The 18,930-nt window shown below is 46.5% G+C and overlaps 1 protein-coding gene across 2 annotated transcripts in view; it reads right to left on the bottom strand.

Moving 5' to 3' along the window:
• Positions 1-18,930, bottom strand: part of LOC123746622 (uncharacterized) — a 144,267-nt gene that overhangs the window by 44,227 nt on the left and 81,110 nt on the right. For both annotated transcript variants that reach the window (XM_069318412.1, XM_069318413.1), the window contains exon 2: positions 11,952-12,066. In XM_069318412.1, coding sequence (XP_069174513.1) covers positions 11,952-12,066 — 115 coding nt within the window. The remainder of the gene's footprint in view (positions 1-11,951; positions 12,067-18,930) is intronic.

Raw genomic sequence — 18,930 nt, 5'->3', positions numbered from 1 at the left:
GGAATCAAGATACCTGGGGCCTCGACTGGGCTCCTGAGAGAGAAACGTCAGAATTCACCTTCTAACTTCTTTATAGGTAAAGTTCACCAGAGTTCGAAACTCCTGAGATTGCTGACTTAGAATATCACAAAGTTGAGAGACAAAGTTTTCTGAAAACTTTGTCTCGCGGGATTTCCTTACAGCACAAGATCTTGTCTCGATATCATATCATGAAACGAAGATATATGATCTTATTTGATGGAGATAAAGTTACGATTTTATTTGCTTTTGATGTTTTATTTATATTTCATCCAAAAATTATTGTTTTGATTTGATTTGCTGAAGAAAATTTTTTTTAGTGTTGACATGACCCAAAGAGTTCTTATACTGATTGCTTTGGTAGAATTTGTTTTGGTTTGATTCGCTCTATTGAATCTAGTAAAGAAATATGTTTGGTTTAAATTTGTTCATGGGGGCTTTTGTTGCTTTGATTTTACGAAATTGTTTCTTTAACTGATTTGAAGAAAACTCGATCATAAATATATCTGGATTACCATAAGGAAGAGCGGGACAATGTTATTAGGTCGATCAGGAAGCAGAGTTGAGTTAGGGTCACAACACAACATTAAAAGAATAACATCAGCGGCGAATGCGAGGCTGGCTAACATCAGAACTTCCTTCGGGAACCTGTGTAAGGAATACTTCAGAACCTAGTATACTGCATATGTAAGACCAATCCTGGAGTATGCGGTCCCAGCATGCGTAGTGAAGAATGTACCTCTTTGGTACCGTAGTGTAGAATGTACCTCTCTGGTACCGTAGTGAAGAATGTACCTCTCTGGTACCGTAGAGTAGAATGTACCTCTCTGGTACCGTAGTGAAGAATGTACCTCTCTGGTACCGTAGTGAAGAATGTACCTCTCTGGTACCGTAGTGAAGAATGTACCTCTCTGGTACCGTAGAGTAGAATGTACCTCTCTGGTACCGTAGTGAAGAATGTACCTCTCTGGTACCGTAGTGAAGAATGTACCTCTCTGGTACCGTAGAGTAGAATGTACCTCTCTGGTACCGTAGTGAAGAATGTACCTCTCTGGTACCGTAGAGTAGAATGTACCTCTCTGGTACCGTAGTGAAGAATGTACCTCTCTGGTACCGTAGTGAAGAATGTACCTCTCTGGTACCGTAGTGAAGAATGTACCTCTCTGGTACCGTAGTGAAGAATGTACCTCTCTGGTATCGTAGTAATGTACCAATATGGTAGCAAACAACCCGTCACAACTCTTATACAACACCACCACGCATAAGAACGGTCACTAACGCATCTAGCGAGTCCTCCATTAATTGGACCATTTAGCGAAGTAGTCACCTTGATACTGCTAATGGAGGACCACGTTAGCGAAGCACTCCCATCCCCCACCTTCCTTCACTCACCCCCCCCCCCCCACTCTCTCTCTCTCCCCCTCCCTCCCTCTCTCTCTTTCTATCCTATCTTATACACTTTCAAAGACTCTCTTTTCCATCTGTCGCATCCTCTCCTTTCTACTCATTTTTTATTTCTTTGTATCTCTTTCTCGCTCTCTCATAGTGAACGTCATCCTATCAAGATAATGAGCTGAATCCATTAATGAACTGGAGGTGGATAATGAGATCCATGCCACAGGAGACGTGGATATGCGCCGTACATGATGTTGATTGAGAGACGCAAGCCGGCCAGGGACCACACCGCCTGTGTCTCGCGGCGTTGTCCTACAGAACGTGGCTGAGCTTACCAGGCCTGGCCGCTGTGAGAGCAGTGAGGGGAGGGGAGGGAGAGTTTGTGAGAAGAGGGAGGGAGAGTTTGTGAGAGGAGAGAGGGAGAGTGGCGGGGCCTGATTGCATGTGGGGCTCGTGCTATAGGATATCTTCCCTTGCCAACACTTTTCTCTCGTGAACATGAGTTTTAAAGGTGATTTGCATCTGAGCACCTCACCTTCGTTGGTGGCAACGCGGCCTGTTGGATATCGCTTGAGAACGTTGGCTTCGAAACCCGGTCTTATCCTGCAGCAACCTGTCCTCAGAGAGGACAGGAAGGCCACTATCAGGAGAAAGCGCCTAGTCATTATGACTATATAGCACTGGGAAGGGATCAGGATAAGGATTTGGGATGGGACGATTCGGAAGGAATGGTGCCCAATCACTTGCATGGTCGGGGATTGAACGCCGACCTGCATGAAGCGAAACCGTTGCTCTACCGTTCAACCCAAGTAGCAGATCCCGTGGAGGTAATGACTTCAAAACCACTGGGTAACAAGTGCTATTATCTACTCCATATTCATGGTTAGGTTAAGTCAACTTTACATTACGGGTAAAGTTAGGTTAGGTTTCATTACATTTGGTTACGTTATTATGGAGTATTATTCTTAAAAATGTGTCTAATTGAGTTCGAGGAAAAGTCAGTGGGAAGTGGGAGAGGAAGAAGGCCCTCAGACGCCTTCTGTCTAAGGAAAGAGAGAACGTCATCGAGCGGAACATTAGTGAACAGAGAGTCGACATCAAGACTAAGCATCTTACAAGAGGGTTGCAGGCGCAGTCTTTCTATGAAGTCCTGAGAGTGACGAAGGTGGGCAGGGGAAAAAGTGCCAAGGTAAGGCGTCTGAGTGCCTCCTTCCTCTCCCGCTTCCCACTGACGTGTTCCTCGAACTCATTAGACTTTGTGTTGACTCTAACTCTTTCTCTTTCAACGGTAAATATTTCACTCAAACTTTCGGTGTCGCTATGGGTTCTCCTCTCTCCCCTGTTCTTGCTAATTTCTACATGGAATACTTCGAAACTGTTCTTCTTCCTTCATTTGATACTCGTCCCTCTCTCTGGCTTCGCTATGTTGATGACATTTTTGCTTTATGGCCTCATGACCTTAATCTTTTCCAGCCTTTCCTCGCCTCTCTTAACAATCTGGCTCCTTCTGTCCATTTCAAAGTTGTGTGGGAATCTAATTCCCTCCTTCCTTTTCTTGATGTTCATGTTCACAGCTCTGTGTCTGGGTTCTCTTTCTCTGTCTACCACAAACCCATGCATAGTGGCATGTATCATCGACCCATCAGCGACCCTCAGTTTCTTGATTCTGAAATTGCCTTTATCTACAAATCATTCTCTCGCCTTGGTTATCCTTTGCATTTCATCAACTGTGCCTACTCTCAAGCTAAACGAAATTTCTTTCATCCTAAACCTGCTTCCAACACTAGTAGCACTGTACTATGCCTTCCCTTCATATCTGAGCTCAAAACTTTCACCAATACCTTTCGTCCTCTTGACATTAAACTCGCCTTTCGACAAACTAACACACTTCGTAGCAATCTGGTTCACACTGCTCCTCCTGCTTCTAAAGCTGCTGGTGTCTGCTCTATTTCCTGTTCGTCTTGTTCTCTAAAATCCTTTGGCGAAACTGGCCGTACAGTTAATGACAGACTTAAAGAACACAAGAGAACTGTTAAGTCTGCAGACACTAACAATGGTCTCTTCTGTCATGTGAGGGATTCTAATCATCCTATTGATTGGTCTTCCTCCAAAATAATCTTTCCTGCCTCTACACAGACGCCGTCTTGTTGAATCGGCTCTAATACACAATGTACCCAACATGAACTTGAGTCCTGGCTTTGTTGCTGTGGACTCTTCCCTTTCACAGTATATACTCAAATGCTCTAATCTTCCTAACAAACGTGACCTAACATAAGCTTACCCTTTCATTTATCTTTCTTTCTCTCTCCTTTCTCTCTTCTCTCTTTTTTCTGTTCAGTGTTTTCTCTTACGTTCCCTTGCTATCCTCTTCTTATTCCTATTACTATCTCCTTCTCATTCGGTGGTTATAATAGGAGCTGCCTCGTATAGGTCAATGGGCCTTCTGCAGTTCTTATTCCTACTACTATCTCCTCTACTACACCTTACCGTTCGTGCCTTTTGCCTTACTTCTCGCCTCTCTCTTGCCTGCATCACCTCCCTCATTAGAAGTTACAGCCCCTCTCCTGTGCCAGGTAAGTCCACTACGGGCTCACCATAACCCGTGCTACTTGCCCCGCTCCTGTGCCAGGTAAGTCCACTACGGGCTCACCATAGCCCGTGCTACTTGCCCCGCTCCTGTGCCAGGTAAGTCCACTACGGGCTCACCATAGCCCGTGCTACTTGCCCCGCTCCTGTGCCGGGTAAGTCCACTACGGGCTCACCATAGCCCGTGCTACTTGCCCCGCTCCTGTGCCGGGTAAGTCCACTACGGGCTCACCATAGCCCGTGCTACTTGCCCCGCTCCTGTGCCAGGTAAGTCCACTACGGGCTCACCATAGCCCGTGCTACTTGCCCCGCTCCTGTGCCAGGTAAGTCCACTACGGGCTCACCGTAGCTCGTGCTACTTGCCCCGCTCCTGTGCCAGGTAAGTCCACTACGGGCTCACCATAGCCCGTGCTACTTGCCCCGCTCCTGTGCCAGGTAAGTCCACTACGGGCTCACCATAGCCCGTGCTACTTGCCCCGCTCCTGCGCCAGGTAAGTTACGGGCTCACCATGGCCCGTGCTACTTGCCCCGCTCCTGTGCCAGGTAAGTTACGGGCTCACCATGGCCCGTGCTACTTGCCCCGCTCCTGTGCCAGGTAAGTCCACTACGGGCTCACCATAGCCCGTGCTACTTGCCCCGCTCCTGTGCCAGGTAAGTTACGGGCTCACCATAGCCCGTGCTACTTGCCCCGCTCCTGCGCCAGGTAAGTTACGGGCTCACCATAGCCCGTGCTACTTGCCCCGCTCCTGCGCCAGGTAAGTTACGGGCTCACCATAGCCCGTGCTACTTGCCCCGCTCCTGCGCCAGGTAAGTTACGGGCTCACCATAGCCCGTGCTACATTGAACTTTTTATTCCAAGTAGCGAATCTTAAGCAACAACAACAACTCCCTCATCACAATCGACTTGAGAATGGTCCAGGACGGACCGAAACGTCGTCGTCCCTTCACCTTCTAGTGTGTGGTCTGGTCAACATATTTTACTCGCTCGACTTGAAAATGGTCCAGGACGGACCGAAACGTCGTCGTCCCTTCACCTTCTAGTGTGTGGTCTGGTCAACACACACACACACACAGTGATAGTATCATAGTGAATTCTTAGAACATTAGATAAGATAAATTACAGAAGAACGAGGCTTGAGAAGAGAGTGCCAGCAGCGAGAAGAGCAACACTGGACCACGCTGAGAGAACAACACTCCGGGCAGTCCTTGTTGTTCTTGTTATAGATTCAGTTACTCGGAACAGGTTCCAAGTAGCACGGGCTATGGTGAGCCCGTAGTGGACTTACCTGGCACAGGAGCGGGGCAAGTAGCACGGGCTATGGTGAGCCCGTAGTGGACTTACCTGGCACAGGAGTGGGGCAAGTAGCACGGGCTATGGTGAGCCCGTAGTGGACTTACCTGGCACAGGAGCGGGGCAAGTAGCACGGGCTATGGTGAGCCCGTAGTGGACTTACCTGGCACAGGAGCGGGGCAAGTAGCACGGGCTATGGTGAGCCCGTAGTGGACTTACCTGGCACAGGAGCGGGGCAAGTAGCACGGGCTATGGTGAGCCCGTAGTGGACTTACCTGGCACAGGAGCGGGGCAAGTAGCACGGGCTATGGTGAGCCCGTAGTGGACTTACCTGGCACAGGAGCGGGGCAAGTAGCACGGGCTATGGTGAGCCCGTAGTGGACTTACCTGACACAGGAGCGGGGCAAGTAGCACGGGCTATGGTGAGCCCGTAGTGGACTTACCTGGCACAGGAGCGGGGCAAGTAGCACGGGCTATGGTGAGCCCGTAGTGGACTTACCTGGCACAGGAGCGGGGCAAGTAGCACGGGCTATGGTGAGCCCGTAGTGGACTTACCTGACACAGGAGCGGGGCAAGTAGCACGGGCTATGGTGAGCCCGTAGTGGACTTACCTGGCACAGGAGCGGGGCAAGTAGCACGGGCTATGGTGAGCCCGTAGTGGACTTACCTGACACAGGAGCGGGGCAAGTAGCACGGGCTATGGTGAGCCCGTAGTGGACTTACCTGACACAGGAGCGGGGCAAGTAGCACGAGCTATGGTGAGCCCGTAGTGGACTTACCTGGCACAGGAGCGGGGCAAGTAGCACGGGCTATGGTGAGCCCGTAGTGGACTTACCTGACACAGGAGCGGGGCAAGTAGCACGGGCTATGGTGAGCCCGTAGTGGACTTACCTGACACAGGAGCGGTGCCGTCTGTGAGTGTATGAGGGCAGTCGACCCAACACCAATATACACTCACCTAAGTTGTGCTTGTTGGTGGTGAGTTCCCTCTCTCTAGGTCATCAATAAGGTGTACAGAATGATTTTAAACACTAAGTTAGAATATATCATAGTTATGTAAAAGCCAGAGTATAGAGGTTTGCCTCAAAGTAAGTTCGCTGCGGCTCAGGAAGTTGGAAGTTCACACCGAGGTGGAAGTGGCCCTACTACCCTCTCAACCCCCCCCCCCCCACCCCTCCCCGACCAACCTAACACACATACACACACACAACCCAGCTCACTCTGGTGTTGAAGTTGTTGACACCATATGGGACAAGGCCTCCCTTGACTATCAATAACCCTTCTCCACACACACACCTATTTTACCCCCCCCCCCACACACTCCAGTAAAACCCCTCCCTCCCTCTCTCTCTCTCTCTCTCTCTCTCTCTCTCTCTCTCTCTCTCTCTCTCTCTCTCTCTCTCTCTCTCTCTCTCTCTCTCTCTCTCTCTCTCTCTCTCTCTCTCTTTCTCTCTCTCTCTCTCTCTCTCTCTCCTATTGAAGGAAGGCTTCAATAGGCAAGAATGGAACAGTAAGGACAGAGAGGCAGTGAATGGATTACTAAAGAGGTTAAAGATGGATGGGGCTGAAAAAAACATTGAGAAGGTTTAAAGATTGGGCTGGTACAACAAGGACAGACACTCCCTGGTAAAAACAGTGTTTGCAAACTAGACCACAAAGGAAGATATTCTAGAAAGGAAGAGCCATCTGCAGTACGTGGAGGAATACAAAGAGGTATTTCTCCAGGAGGGCAGGACGAAGGAGGCGAGAGCCATGGCGACAGAGGCAAGGAGGAAGCGCAGGGAGAGAGGAGTAAACCAGGAAATCACAGCCCTCAACACAACATTCCCAAATACGAGGGGGGAACCCACAACCAGCATCCCAGCAACACCAGAGAGGCGGGCATCACCACTACCCTTCTCTGCATATAAATCCTCCCTCCCCCCTAACCTCATACCAACCCTGTCACCCCTCCTCCATTCCCACCATGTCTCCCCTCCCCCTTTTCCCTACCTCCCCCCCCCCTGTCTCCCCTTCCCCTTCATCCCATTCCCCTCCCTATCCCTCCTCCCCCCTTACCCTATATCCTCCATGTCCCCCTTACCTACTTACCCCATACCCACCCTGTCCCCCCTTCCCTTGTACCCCTCCCCCCACCCCAGAATCCTCTGAGACCCTGTTAACCACCTCACAGATCTTCACACCCAGGGAACAGCTTCCTCCATCAGCAGAACGCTCACCAAGAAGGGGGATAAGAGAATGACCAGAAGAAAGTGAGCTTCAAGGCAATGTACACTAACATAGATGGGATTACAAATAAAACAAGTGAACTCGGAGAATGGGCACAAGAAGAAAACCCAGACATAATAGCACTCACAGAAACAAAGCTAACAAAAACCATAACAAATGCAGTGTTTCCACAGGCCTACTATGTAGTGAGAAAAGAGAGAGAGAGAAGAAAGAAGGGGAGGTGGTGGAGCTTTGCTGATAAGAAAAGGCTGAAGTTTTGAAGAGATGGTTATTCAGGGCTGTTAAGATTTCATTGTTTACATAACAGGTACCATAGCAATTGGAAGACAAAAAATTATAGTAGTAGTCATATGTAACCCCCACCACCCCCCACCCCCCCCCCACCCCCATAGTAGTCATATGTAACCCCCACCCCCCCCCCCCCACCACCCCCCCCCCCACCCCCACCAAATGACAGAAGACCCAGACAGGAATATGATAGAAACAACATGGCCTCCATTAAAATAACTGAGAGAGCAGCTTCTGTAGCCAGCAGGAACGGATCCAGATTACTAATTATGGAAGACTTCAATCACGGGAAGATAGATTGGGAGAACTGAGACACATGGGGGGCCAGACACTTGGAAAGCTAAGCTGCTGCACGTGGCAACAAGAAACTTTCTAAGCCAACACATCAAGGGACCGACAAGAATGAGAGGAGAATATGAACCAGCTATGCTTGATCTGATATTTACCCTAAATGAGTCGGATATAAGGGAAGTTAAGCTGGAAGCCCCTTGGGAATGAGTGATCACAGTGTACTGATCTTTGAGTACCTGGTTGAGCTAGGCAATATCTCCCCCAAAAAAGAACTGGGAAACAAAGGGCTGGCGTACCGAAAGAAAAATTATGAGAAGATGAGAAAATCCCTAAGGGATATACCATGTGACACAGAATTCAGAATAAGTCCGTACAAGACATGATAGGCTATGTCACCCAAAAGTGTCAGGAGACAGTAAACAGGTTTATCCCGGCCCGACAGGAAAAAACCGAGAAGCAAAAGAAGAATCCGTGGTTTAATAGGGCATGTATAAATGCAAAGGAACTGAACAAAAGTGCGTGGAGGAACTTCCGAAATAACAGAACACCAGAAAGTAGAGAGAGATACCAGAGAACCAGGAACGATTATGTTAGTATGAGAAAAGAAGCTGAGAAAAAGTATGAAAATGATAGAGCTAATAAAGCCAAGACCGAACTAAAGCTATTCCACAGTCACATCAGGAGGAAAACAACAGTGAAGGAACAGGTGATGAAACTTAGAACAGGGCGAGGACAGGTACACAGAGAATGACAAAGAGGTGTGTGAAGGACTCAACAAGAGGTTCCAGGAGGTCTTCATAATAGAACGAGGTGAGGTCACTGCGCTCTGAGAGGTGGCAGTAAACCAGGCGGCCTTGTAAGGGTTTGAAATTACAAGAGATGAGGTCAAGAGGCATCAGTTGGATCTGGACGTGAGAAAGGCTGTTGGCCCAGACGGAATCTCACCATGGGTATTGAAAGAGTGTACAGAAGCACTTTGCTTGCCACTCTCCATAGTGTATTGTAGGTCACTGGAGATGGGAAACCAACCAGAAATATGGAAAATGGCTAATGTAGTCCCAATATACAAAAACGGTGACAGATAGGTTGGTTGGGTTGACTGTCTATCTGGACCTAAAAAAGGCTTTAGATAGAGTCCCACACAAGAGGCTGTTCAAGAAACTGGAACATGCTGGAGGGGTGACAGGGAGACTTCTGACATGGGTGAAAAACTTTCAAATTGACAGACAGATGAGGGCAGTAATCAGAGACAATGTATCTGACTGGAGGAGTGTTACTAGCGGAGTACCACAGGGTTTAGTTCTTGCACCAGTAATGTTCATCGTCTACATTAACCATCTACAAGAAGGAATACAGAATTATATAAACATGGTTGCGGATGATGCTAAGATACTGGGGAAGATAGGAGACGCAGACGATTGTAATGCCTTTCAAATTGATCTAGTGTAAATAAGTGCTTGGAGCGTCAAGTGATAAATGGAATTCATTGTGAATAAATGCCATGTTATGGAATGTGAAATCGGAGAAAATAGACCAGACATAACTTACAAATTATGTGGAGAGGAGTTACAGAACTCTTAATAAAGAACGAGACCTATGGGGGTCGTTTTGGACAGTTTGAACTGTCGCCAGAAGAACACATAAAGAACATTGTGAGAGAAGCGTATGCGTCTCTTTCCAACTTCAGACTTGCTTTTCAATATATGGATGGTGAAATACTAATGAAACTGTTCATAACTTTTGTAAGATCATAACTGGAAAATGCAGCAGTTGTGTGGTGCCCAAATCTCAAGGAGTACATAAATAAAAGGTGGTGCACTGGAAAGGTGTAACGGAATGCTACACAAGGCTTAAAGAACTGAAAAAAAATAGTTACGAGGAGAGACTAGAGGTGTTAAACATGCCAAAACTAGAAGATAGAAGAAAAAGAGGAGATATAATCACCACTTGGAAAATATTAACAGGAATCGACCAAATTGACAAAGAGGAATTTCTGAAACCATGAACTTCAACAACAAGAGGACACAGATTTAAGCTAAGAAAAGAGAAGTGCCGAAAAATTATTAGAAAATTTTCTTTCACAGAGTGGTAGACGGATGGAGCAAACTAAGTGAGAAAGTGGTGGAGGTCAAAACCGTTAGTAGTTTCAAACCGTTATACGATAAAGAATACTAGGAAGACGGGACACCACAAGCGTAGCTCTCATCCTGTAACTACACTTAGGTAATACGCACACACATACACAGACACACACACATACACACACACACACACACACACATACACAGACACACACACACACACATACACAGACACACACACACACACTGGTACGGTATCAACACCGTTGCTGGAGTGTGGAGTGGCGATATCGGCGCCATCTATGGCCCTGTACTCCAACGCTAAGGCATTAGGTGAGACAGACAACGCCATCTGTTGGCGGTGGTGTGGCGTCTGTGAGAGGCTCCTGTTTCATACCTCAGTTAGACGGTGAGGTCGATGTTGATAACCTCTGGTGAGTGACGTAACAATATCAACGCCATCTAGATTGCGCATTTAATTACAATTTCAGTTCCACAGTGGAAGATTGTCATCCTGTGTTCGCCCTGTATACATTCGGTCTGACTCATGAATTTTATGTCCACAGAGGTGACTTTGGAGAGTCTATTGTGCTGTGAAAGGCAGTTCACCTAGGGCAGTCCAGAACACCTGACTTGGTCCTGTGAGAGGACAAGTGGCCGCCGTCGGTAGTAGCAGTGTGATAGCTGCTGGACTTATGCAGTGTTGTGTACAGCGACGTACCCGGGATTTGACCAAGAAGAGTTACAAGATGACAATAGTGGCCGTCTGCTGAGAAGTGCTGCTAGTGTGTTGCTAGAGACGTCTGCCAGGGTGTTAGAGAACCCTGGAAGTGATTATGTGTGACCCCTGTCAGTGTGTTGCTAGAGACTTCTACCAGTGTGTTGCTGAAGTCCTCTGTCAGCGTGTTGCTGAAGTCCTCTGCCAGTGTGTTGCTGAAGTCCTCTGTCAGCGTGTTGCTGAAGTCCTCTGCCAGTGTGTTGCTGAAGTCCTCTGTCAGCGTGTTGCTGAAGACCTCTGCTAGTGTGTTGCTGAAGTCCTCTGTCAGCGTGTTGCTGAAGACCTCTGCTAGTGTGTTGCTGAAGTCCTCTGCTAGTGTGTTGCTGAAGTCCTCTGTCAGTGTGTTGCTGAAGACCTCTGCTAGTGTGTTGCTGAAGTCCTCTGCCAGTGTGTTGCTGAAGTCCTCTGTCAGTGTGTTGCTGAAGTCCTCTGTCAGTGTGTTGCTGAAGTCCTCTGCCAGTGTGTTGCTGAAGTCCTCTGCCAGTGTGTTGCTGGAGAGCAGATGTGGGGTATTGGGACGATACGGTGTGTGGACTGAGGACTGACCCATCTTGAGGAAGGTGAACTAGCCGGTGATGACCATTGAGCGTGGACGACGTGTACTTGGAGATAGTGGACTCACCGGGACTAGAAGAACACTGCAGATATACTGAGTGTTCTGGGGTGAACGCGACACTGTGTACGTAAGTGTTGTAATACTTCGAGAGATAATATATTGGTGAAGGTGTTATTGTGTCTTGTTTACGTTCGTTTATTCCTTGCACAATTACTTACTACCGCCAGTTCTTGAGAACTTACCAATGACTTTGGGATGGGTTCATAGAATAAGAGGCTCTAAGGCCCAGTAAGCAGAAAGAACCCTGTTAAATGCTCAAGCAGGCCGTAACACACACACACACACACACACACACACACACACACACACACACACACACACACACACACACACACACACACACACACACACACACACACACAATAACAAAACACCCACCTTGGAAGTAAGGAATGAGACGGCACATGACGGGTCCGAAGATGAAGTCCCTGAGCAAGGAGCCGACCAGGGTGAAGGGCATGCAGAACACCCCCAGCAGCAGGTCCGAGAACGCCTGCCACCAACACAGAGAGGGAGAAGCATGTCAGAAACGCATTTGCCCGAAACGCATTGCTTAATAGTGGCTTTAGGCATTGTATGTACTAGCTGTATCTATATATCAATCCATTAATGTAACATCACTTGTATGTATGTATGTACCTTACCTGAATAAACATATTTATATTTATTTATTTAGAAGGTCACATTACTGTCTGTCAGGAGGGAAGCATTTAACTGGAGAGAGAAAATAACTTACTTGCTGCTTCTGATAATAGTACTGCTACTACTAAAGAGGTCAGAGAAGAGAGATCAACCAAGGGATTGGAACAAGAAGGTGAGGAGGACCTTGTTAGGAGAGGAGTTTGAGTGGATATAAAATGATTAAAATCCTAAGACCAGAAGAACCTTCAGAAGATCAACTGGCCCTCAAGCGGCAGTTTCTGTTCCTACCCAGGAACACCAGTATTGTCTCTGTCTAACCTAACATTACCATGTTAGGTTAGATAGAGGCAACCTGTCTCTATCCTGTCAACCTGTGCCAGAAATACGCGCACTTATTACAAAATAAGCATTTATATATATTTTTTTCATAAATGTCAACTTAAAACATGCGATATCAAAGGACGTTTCGTGGCCTAAACCTGGACTAGATGAAATAGCTGACCTCATAACCAGAATGCACTCGACCATGGAGTTGAATGAATTCATAAAGACTCCCATGCTTTTGTAGTTTGGTGGTACAGTGGTACAGCACTCAGCTGTACCACTGATATATATAAATATATATATATATATATATATATATATATATATATATATATATATATATATATATATATATATATATATATATATATATATATAATCTCGCTCAGGTGCCACCTTCAGGGAAAGTTAAGTCTCGTAAATACAGAGATCTGGATCACCATTACAATTTTGTCTCCATTGCCTCGGAGGCACTTGAAGCCTGGGGTAAAAGTAACACTAGTTTTTTTTGGAAAAGATATGGGTTCTAAGCTAATAGATACAACAAGAGACTCTAGAGCCGCCAGCTTCTCTTCCAGCGTGTCTACATGACAACACAGAGAGGAATACAAACTGTATTCATGGAGTCACCGCCATCTGAGTAGCTGGAGGAACTGAACACACTGGTCGACGACCGGGCCGCGGGGACGCTAAGCCCCGGAAGCACCTCAAGGTAACTTTGACAGCTAACTTTGTAGCTTGTATGTATCCAGTGATGTCACCCATTTTGTGTAGCAAAGTTTTAAATAATATAAACCACTACAATACACAGGGGGGGGGGAGAAGACAATACTGTATATGACAGAGAGACACACAGGAGAGTTAGACAGACAGGCACAGAGAGAGTGAGAGAAAGCGAGAGTGAGAGACAACGAAACAGAGACAGAGAGGAAAAGAATAGAGACGATTCAGAAATACTTACTAACAAATAATTAGAAACAAACATACATATTGCTCTAGTCAATTATAATGCTAATCATATATATTTTGCATTGATTTGCAGAGACATTATCATAGAGCTGGACCTCTACATAGGTTTTGTTAAATGTAAACACAATTAAAATAAATGGCGTCCTTTAAATGCCCCACAGGCTGCTTGTTCACCTGACTCCACTCGTGATATTTAATCCTTTAACAATCGGTTAAAGGATTGTTAAATCATTTAACAAACCAGAGAGACGAGTTACAGCCCCGCTCCTGTGCCAGGTAAGTCCACTACGGGCTCACCATAGCCCGTGCTACTTGCCCCGCTCCTGTGCCAGGTAAGTCCACTACGGGCTCACCATAGCCCGTGCTACTTGCCCCGCTCCTGTACCAGGTAAGTCCACTACGGGCTCACCATAGCCCGTGCTACTTGCCCCGCTCCTGTGCCAGGTAAGTCCACTACGGGCTCACCATAGCCCGTGCTACTTGCCCCACTTCTGGGCCAGGTAAGTCCACTACGGGCTCACCATAGCCCGTGCTACTTGCCCCGCTCCTGTGCCAGGTAAGTCCACTACGGGCTCACCATAGCCCGTGCTACTTGCCCCGCTCCTGTACCAGGTAAGTCCACTACGGGCTCACCATAGCCCGTGCTACTTGCCCCGCTCCTGTGCCAGGTAAGTCCACTACGGGCTCACCATGGCCCGTGCTACTTGCCCCGCTCCTGTGCCAGGTAAGTCTACTACGGGCTCACCATAGCCCGTGCTACTTGCCCCGCTCCAGTGCCAGGTAAGTCCACTACGGGCTCACCATAGCCCGTGCTACTTGCCCCACTTCTGGGCCAGGTAAGTCCACTACGGGCTCACCATAGCCCGTGCTACTTGCCCCGCTTCTGTGCCAGGTAAGTCCACTACGGGCTCACCATAGCCCGTGCTACTTTCGAACTTTTGTTCTAAGTAGCTAAGTAGACTCAATAACCAGTCATTCAAAACAAGATTTACCAGAGGTAATGCGAAAAGAAAAAACTCGGCATTTTCAGAAATTTAGAAACACAGAGTTACACTTCAAGAACTCATTGGACAAAAGTGGGGGTATTTAGGTGCTGTGAGAACGCTTGTAGACCGGACAAAAATACGAATCAACCATTATTAAAAAGACATAATAGAATAAGCCCTGGAAACACAAACCGTAACTGTCTCTATTTTCCGCTTGTTACAACTTGTAATAAAGTTGTTACATCTTGGCTTAACGTGTTTATGGCGTATTAGAACGTTGTTTCAACTTGCTATATTGGTTGTTATAACTGGTTAGCAGGTGTTAAAACTTGTTCGAACGTTGTACCAACGTCGTAGTTTTGATGTGTGTTTGGTGGGAGGTTTCCTCTGTCTCTCAAACAACGAGAGGCGGAGAGGACTCGCCCTTCACGGGTCCACAACGTGAACTTGTCTCTGGTCTTACCTGCGTGACTCTGGCGATTAATAAGCTGATATTTTAGGTAAAAATAAGCTTATAGTTTAGGTAAATAAGCTTATAGTTTAGGTAAACGTCATTCATCAACAGTCGCTAACATATGGTTTTCTATTTTCTTTTTTTAATTTGATATCAAACAATAGGCTAGATTAGCTTTATTGATAATATTATTTACAAATCCGTTTTTATGTTAGTCATCAGAACATGATATCAAATGGCTTTCATTATTTTGTTGTTGTTGTTGCTTATTTTTCCCATTCCTGTTTAAAACCTGTTGAAAAATGATTGTCCAGCCTAGCCTCTGTACGAGTATCTTTTTTTTTTTTTTTATTTATATATCATTCGTTACAAGTGTATAACACTTGGGTGTGAAAATCCGTAGGGGCCGTGATGACGATTCGAACCTTTGCGCCGGGTAATACCACGCACGCTTAGGTGTGTTGATGAAGCAACAGGTGTAGCAGAGTTTACCTGGTGTACAGAAGAGCCTTGTTAACTCAGCTGACCTGAAGCACGCAGACGGTTGAGAGGCGGGCCCAAAGAGCCTGAGCTCAACCCCCGCAAGCACAAGTAGATAAGTACACACCGTCTGACGCCGTCATGGAGCTGATTAATCGCGAGCAATTAGTCAACGAAGCCTGCTCGTCCACGTGAGTAGCGACGGTGCTGGTGCAGTCACTCTATTTACCAATCGTAAAATTACAAGTGGTTCTGCCTCCCCAGAAGGGTATGAACCAAGGTATATACGCTTTGGTTGGCCGGCCTATATCAACACCAGTCATTAGTCCGATGGAGTGGCAAGAGAGTCCGGAGGTGTGGCGGTGCCTCTGGTGTCTCCTCGCACGCTACAGAGGAAGTTTAATTAAGGTGGTGATATAGCGGTGATAAACAACATGTTTACATCAAGGAATAGTGTCTAAGGAGTGTCTCATATTCACGCTGTTTGTCCAAGAGACAAAATGGAGGCGCCATTTCCTGAGTCTTCAACACCCAGCCCCGTCCTCCCCTCTTCCTACTCTCTCTCTCTCTCTCTCTCTCTCTCTCTCTCTCTCTCTCTCTCTCTCTCTCTCTCTCTCTCTCTCTCTCTCTCTCTCTCTCTCTCTCTCTCTCTCCTGCCTGCACTCTCCCAGCTCTCTGTCCCCCCTCTCTCTCTCTCTCTCTCTCTCTTTCTCTCTCTCTCTCTCTCTCTCTCTCTCTCTCTCTCTCTCTCTCTCTCTCTCTCTCTCTCTCTCTCTCTCTCTCTCTCTCTCTCTCTTTCTCCCCCTGGCCTCTCACCTCCATTCAGCCAACTCCTTTCTCTCTCTCAACCTCCTTTCCTCTCCCATCTCCCTGCCACCCCTCTCCCCCCCCCCCCGTCCAATACTAGCCCCTCCCCCCCCTTACTCCTCTTCATCATGACGCACTTCTTCATCTCACAGATGTGACAGATGGAGGCTTACTGTCCCGCCTCTCAACGCATCCCTCTTCTCTTTCTCTCTCTCATTACCAGCTGATGTTTCTCATTAACTCACACTTGATATACCGTCTGGTATATCTCGCATTTTATCTCTTACACACAAAGCATTAACACCTACACGTACACATACATGCGTCTCGTACATACATACTACATACATACACATGCTACATACAGCAACTACATGTAAAATGGAAACAAAGGGAGTTGGCAGATGTCACGAGCTAAGCCCAAACAAAGGAAGCAGAGAGGAATAACAGCCGATGTCAACAGAGGCTGAGAACCATTCACACTAAAAATATAACCCTGTGTATGGCATCACGTGAACCCGAATAATAATAATAATAATAATTATAATAATAATAATAATAATAATAATAATAATAATAATGAACAAATCCGCTAGGGCCTTGGTGAGGGTTCGAACCTATGTGCTGGATGTTCACACACGCGCGCTTAATATATCACGTTACTGTGATTTCTATGTAATAATAATAATAATAATTTCTTGAAAAATTTCATGCAAACATGCATAGAGAAAAGTCCATGCAAACATGCATAGAGAAAAGTCCATGCAAACATACATAGGATACCAGAACAGTGAAGACTTCCTGGGTGAGACAACTACAGTGCCTATAGCCACCACTACACAGACGGGTTTCGGAAGAAACATTGCAGTGGAAAAATGGATGATGGATGTTGCTCTTTGTATAACTAATTCACAGTCAATGAAAGCACAGACTAAGAGGATATTTCAGAAGGAAAGAATGATAATCATTCAGGGACTGAGATAACAACAGCAGATATCAAGGCAGAACTTATGCAGTGGGAGAGAGAGAATCTGGCGTAGGTCTCTTGAGAGGCCTTTGCCTTTCGAGAGGCTGAAAGATTTGGTAGAAGTGTATAGGCTCGGGTCATATTATATCACGAGAAAACAAGAATACTCGACCACTAAAGCTAATATTTACAAATGAAGCAACTCCTAATGAAGTGAAACAGAGATCTTGGAGCAATAAGGTAATTTCATATGGTCTCCTTGGGAATTGGCATTAGCAAGGAAGAAGTAAAAATCAAGGCAGAACGAATAAATGGCTGAGCAAGGAGAAGTAATAGAGGGAGGAGAGTATGGACAGTAGACAGACGGACGGAAAACTGAAATAAGAGAAGGAAACACCCCTTCCCCCCCCCCCCCTTCCCCACAGGAACTACAAGAGCAACTCCAACATAGCAGTGATACAGAGCAAGAACCAACATAGCAGTGATACAGTGCAAGAACCAACATAGCAGTGATACAGTGCAAGATCCAACATAGCAGTGATACAGAGCAAGAACCAACATAGCAGTGATACAGTGCAAGATCCAACATAGCAGTGATACAGTGCAAGAACTGATTCAGCTACTCACTCATCCAGCTACACTCACGGAGTATTATGCAGGTTGTAAACACACTCAAGTAGAGGCAGTGAGTGAGAGAGGTGCCCACACTGTCATAATACACCAGGTCCCAGCAGGAGTCAATACAGACCTCCACAGCTACCTTCCATATATAACCTCTTGACACCTGACTTGAGGTAAGTGTGTCAGAAGTACTTCCTGGAGTGTGTCAGAGGTACTTTCTGGAGTGTGTCTGAAGTACTTTCTGGAGTGTGTCAGTTATCTTCACTGAAGGCTTGAGGTAACATTACCTAAGTGTAGTTACAGGACGAGAGCTACGCTCGTGGTGTCCCGTCTTACCAGTACTCTTTGTTGTGTAACGCTTTGAATTTGAATAGTCAAAATCGCTACTGACGATTTTGGCCTCCACCACCTTCTCACGTAGCTTGTTCTAGCCGTCTACCACTCTGTTTGCCAAAGAAAACCTTCTAATATTTTTTGGCACCTGTGTTTCCCTAGCTTGAGTCTGTGTCCTTTTATTCTTGAAGTTTCTGGTTTCGGGAATTCCTCTTCGTCAATTTGGTCGACTCCTGTCAGTATTTTGTAAGTGGTGATCATATCACCTCTTTTTCTGTTACCTTATAGTTTTGGCATATTTAATGCCCCTAGTCTCTCCTCGTAACTCTTGTTTCTCAGTTCCTCACAGCAGTTGCAACATGAGGATCTGCGGGTTGGTACAAGAATTCAACCAACTACGAACCACTTAGTTTGATGAAAGGGAGCAGTAGAGCAACAGAAGTACACTTACATCGCATCAGGCTTGGATACCCATGTGCATGGGAAATAGGCTTACAGGTTCCGGAATATGAGAGGAAATGTCAGCACTGTGGAGAAATGCCCGACAGACCACTGGAACATTATCTAACACAGTGCACAGTTACAGCCACAACAGACCACTGGAACATTATCTAACACAGTGCACAGTTACAACCACAACTGACCACTGGAACATTATCTAACACAGTGCACAGTTACAGCCACAACTGACCACTGGAACATTATCTAACACAGTGCACAGTTACAACCACAACAGACCACTGGAACATTATCTAACACAGTGCACAGTTACAG

The sequence above is a fragment of the Procambarus clarkii genome, chromosome 90 (assembly GCF_040958095.1).
Source record: "Procambarus clarkii isolate CNS0578487 chromosome 90, FALCON_Pclarkii_2.0, whole genome shotgun sequence".
In the NCBI taxonomy this organism is placed as follows: domain Eukaryota; kingdom Metazoa; phylum Arthropoda; class Malacostraca; order Decapoda; family Cambaridae; genus Procambarus; species Procambarus clarkii.
This window is presented reverse-complemented; position numbering and strand designations above follow the sequence as displayed.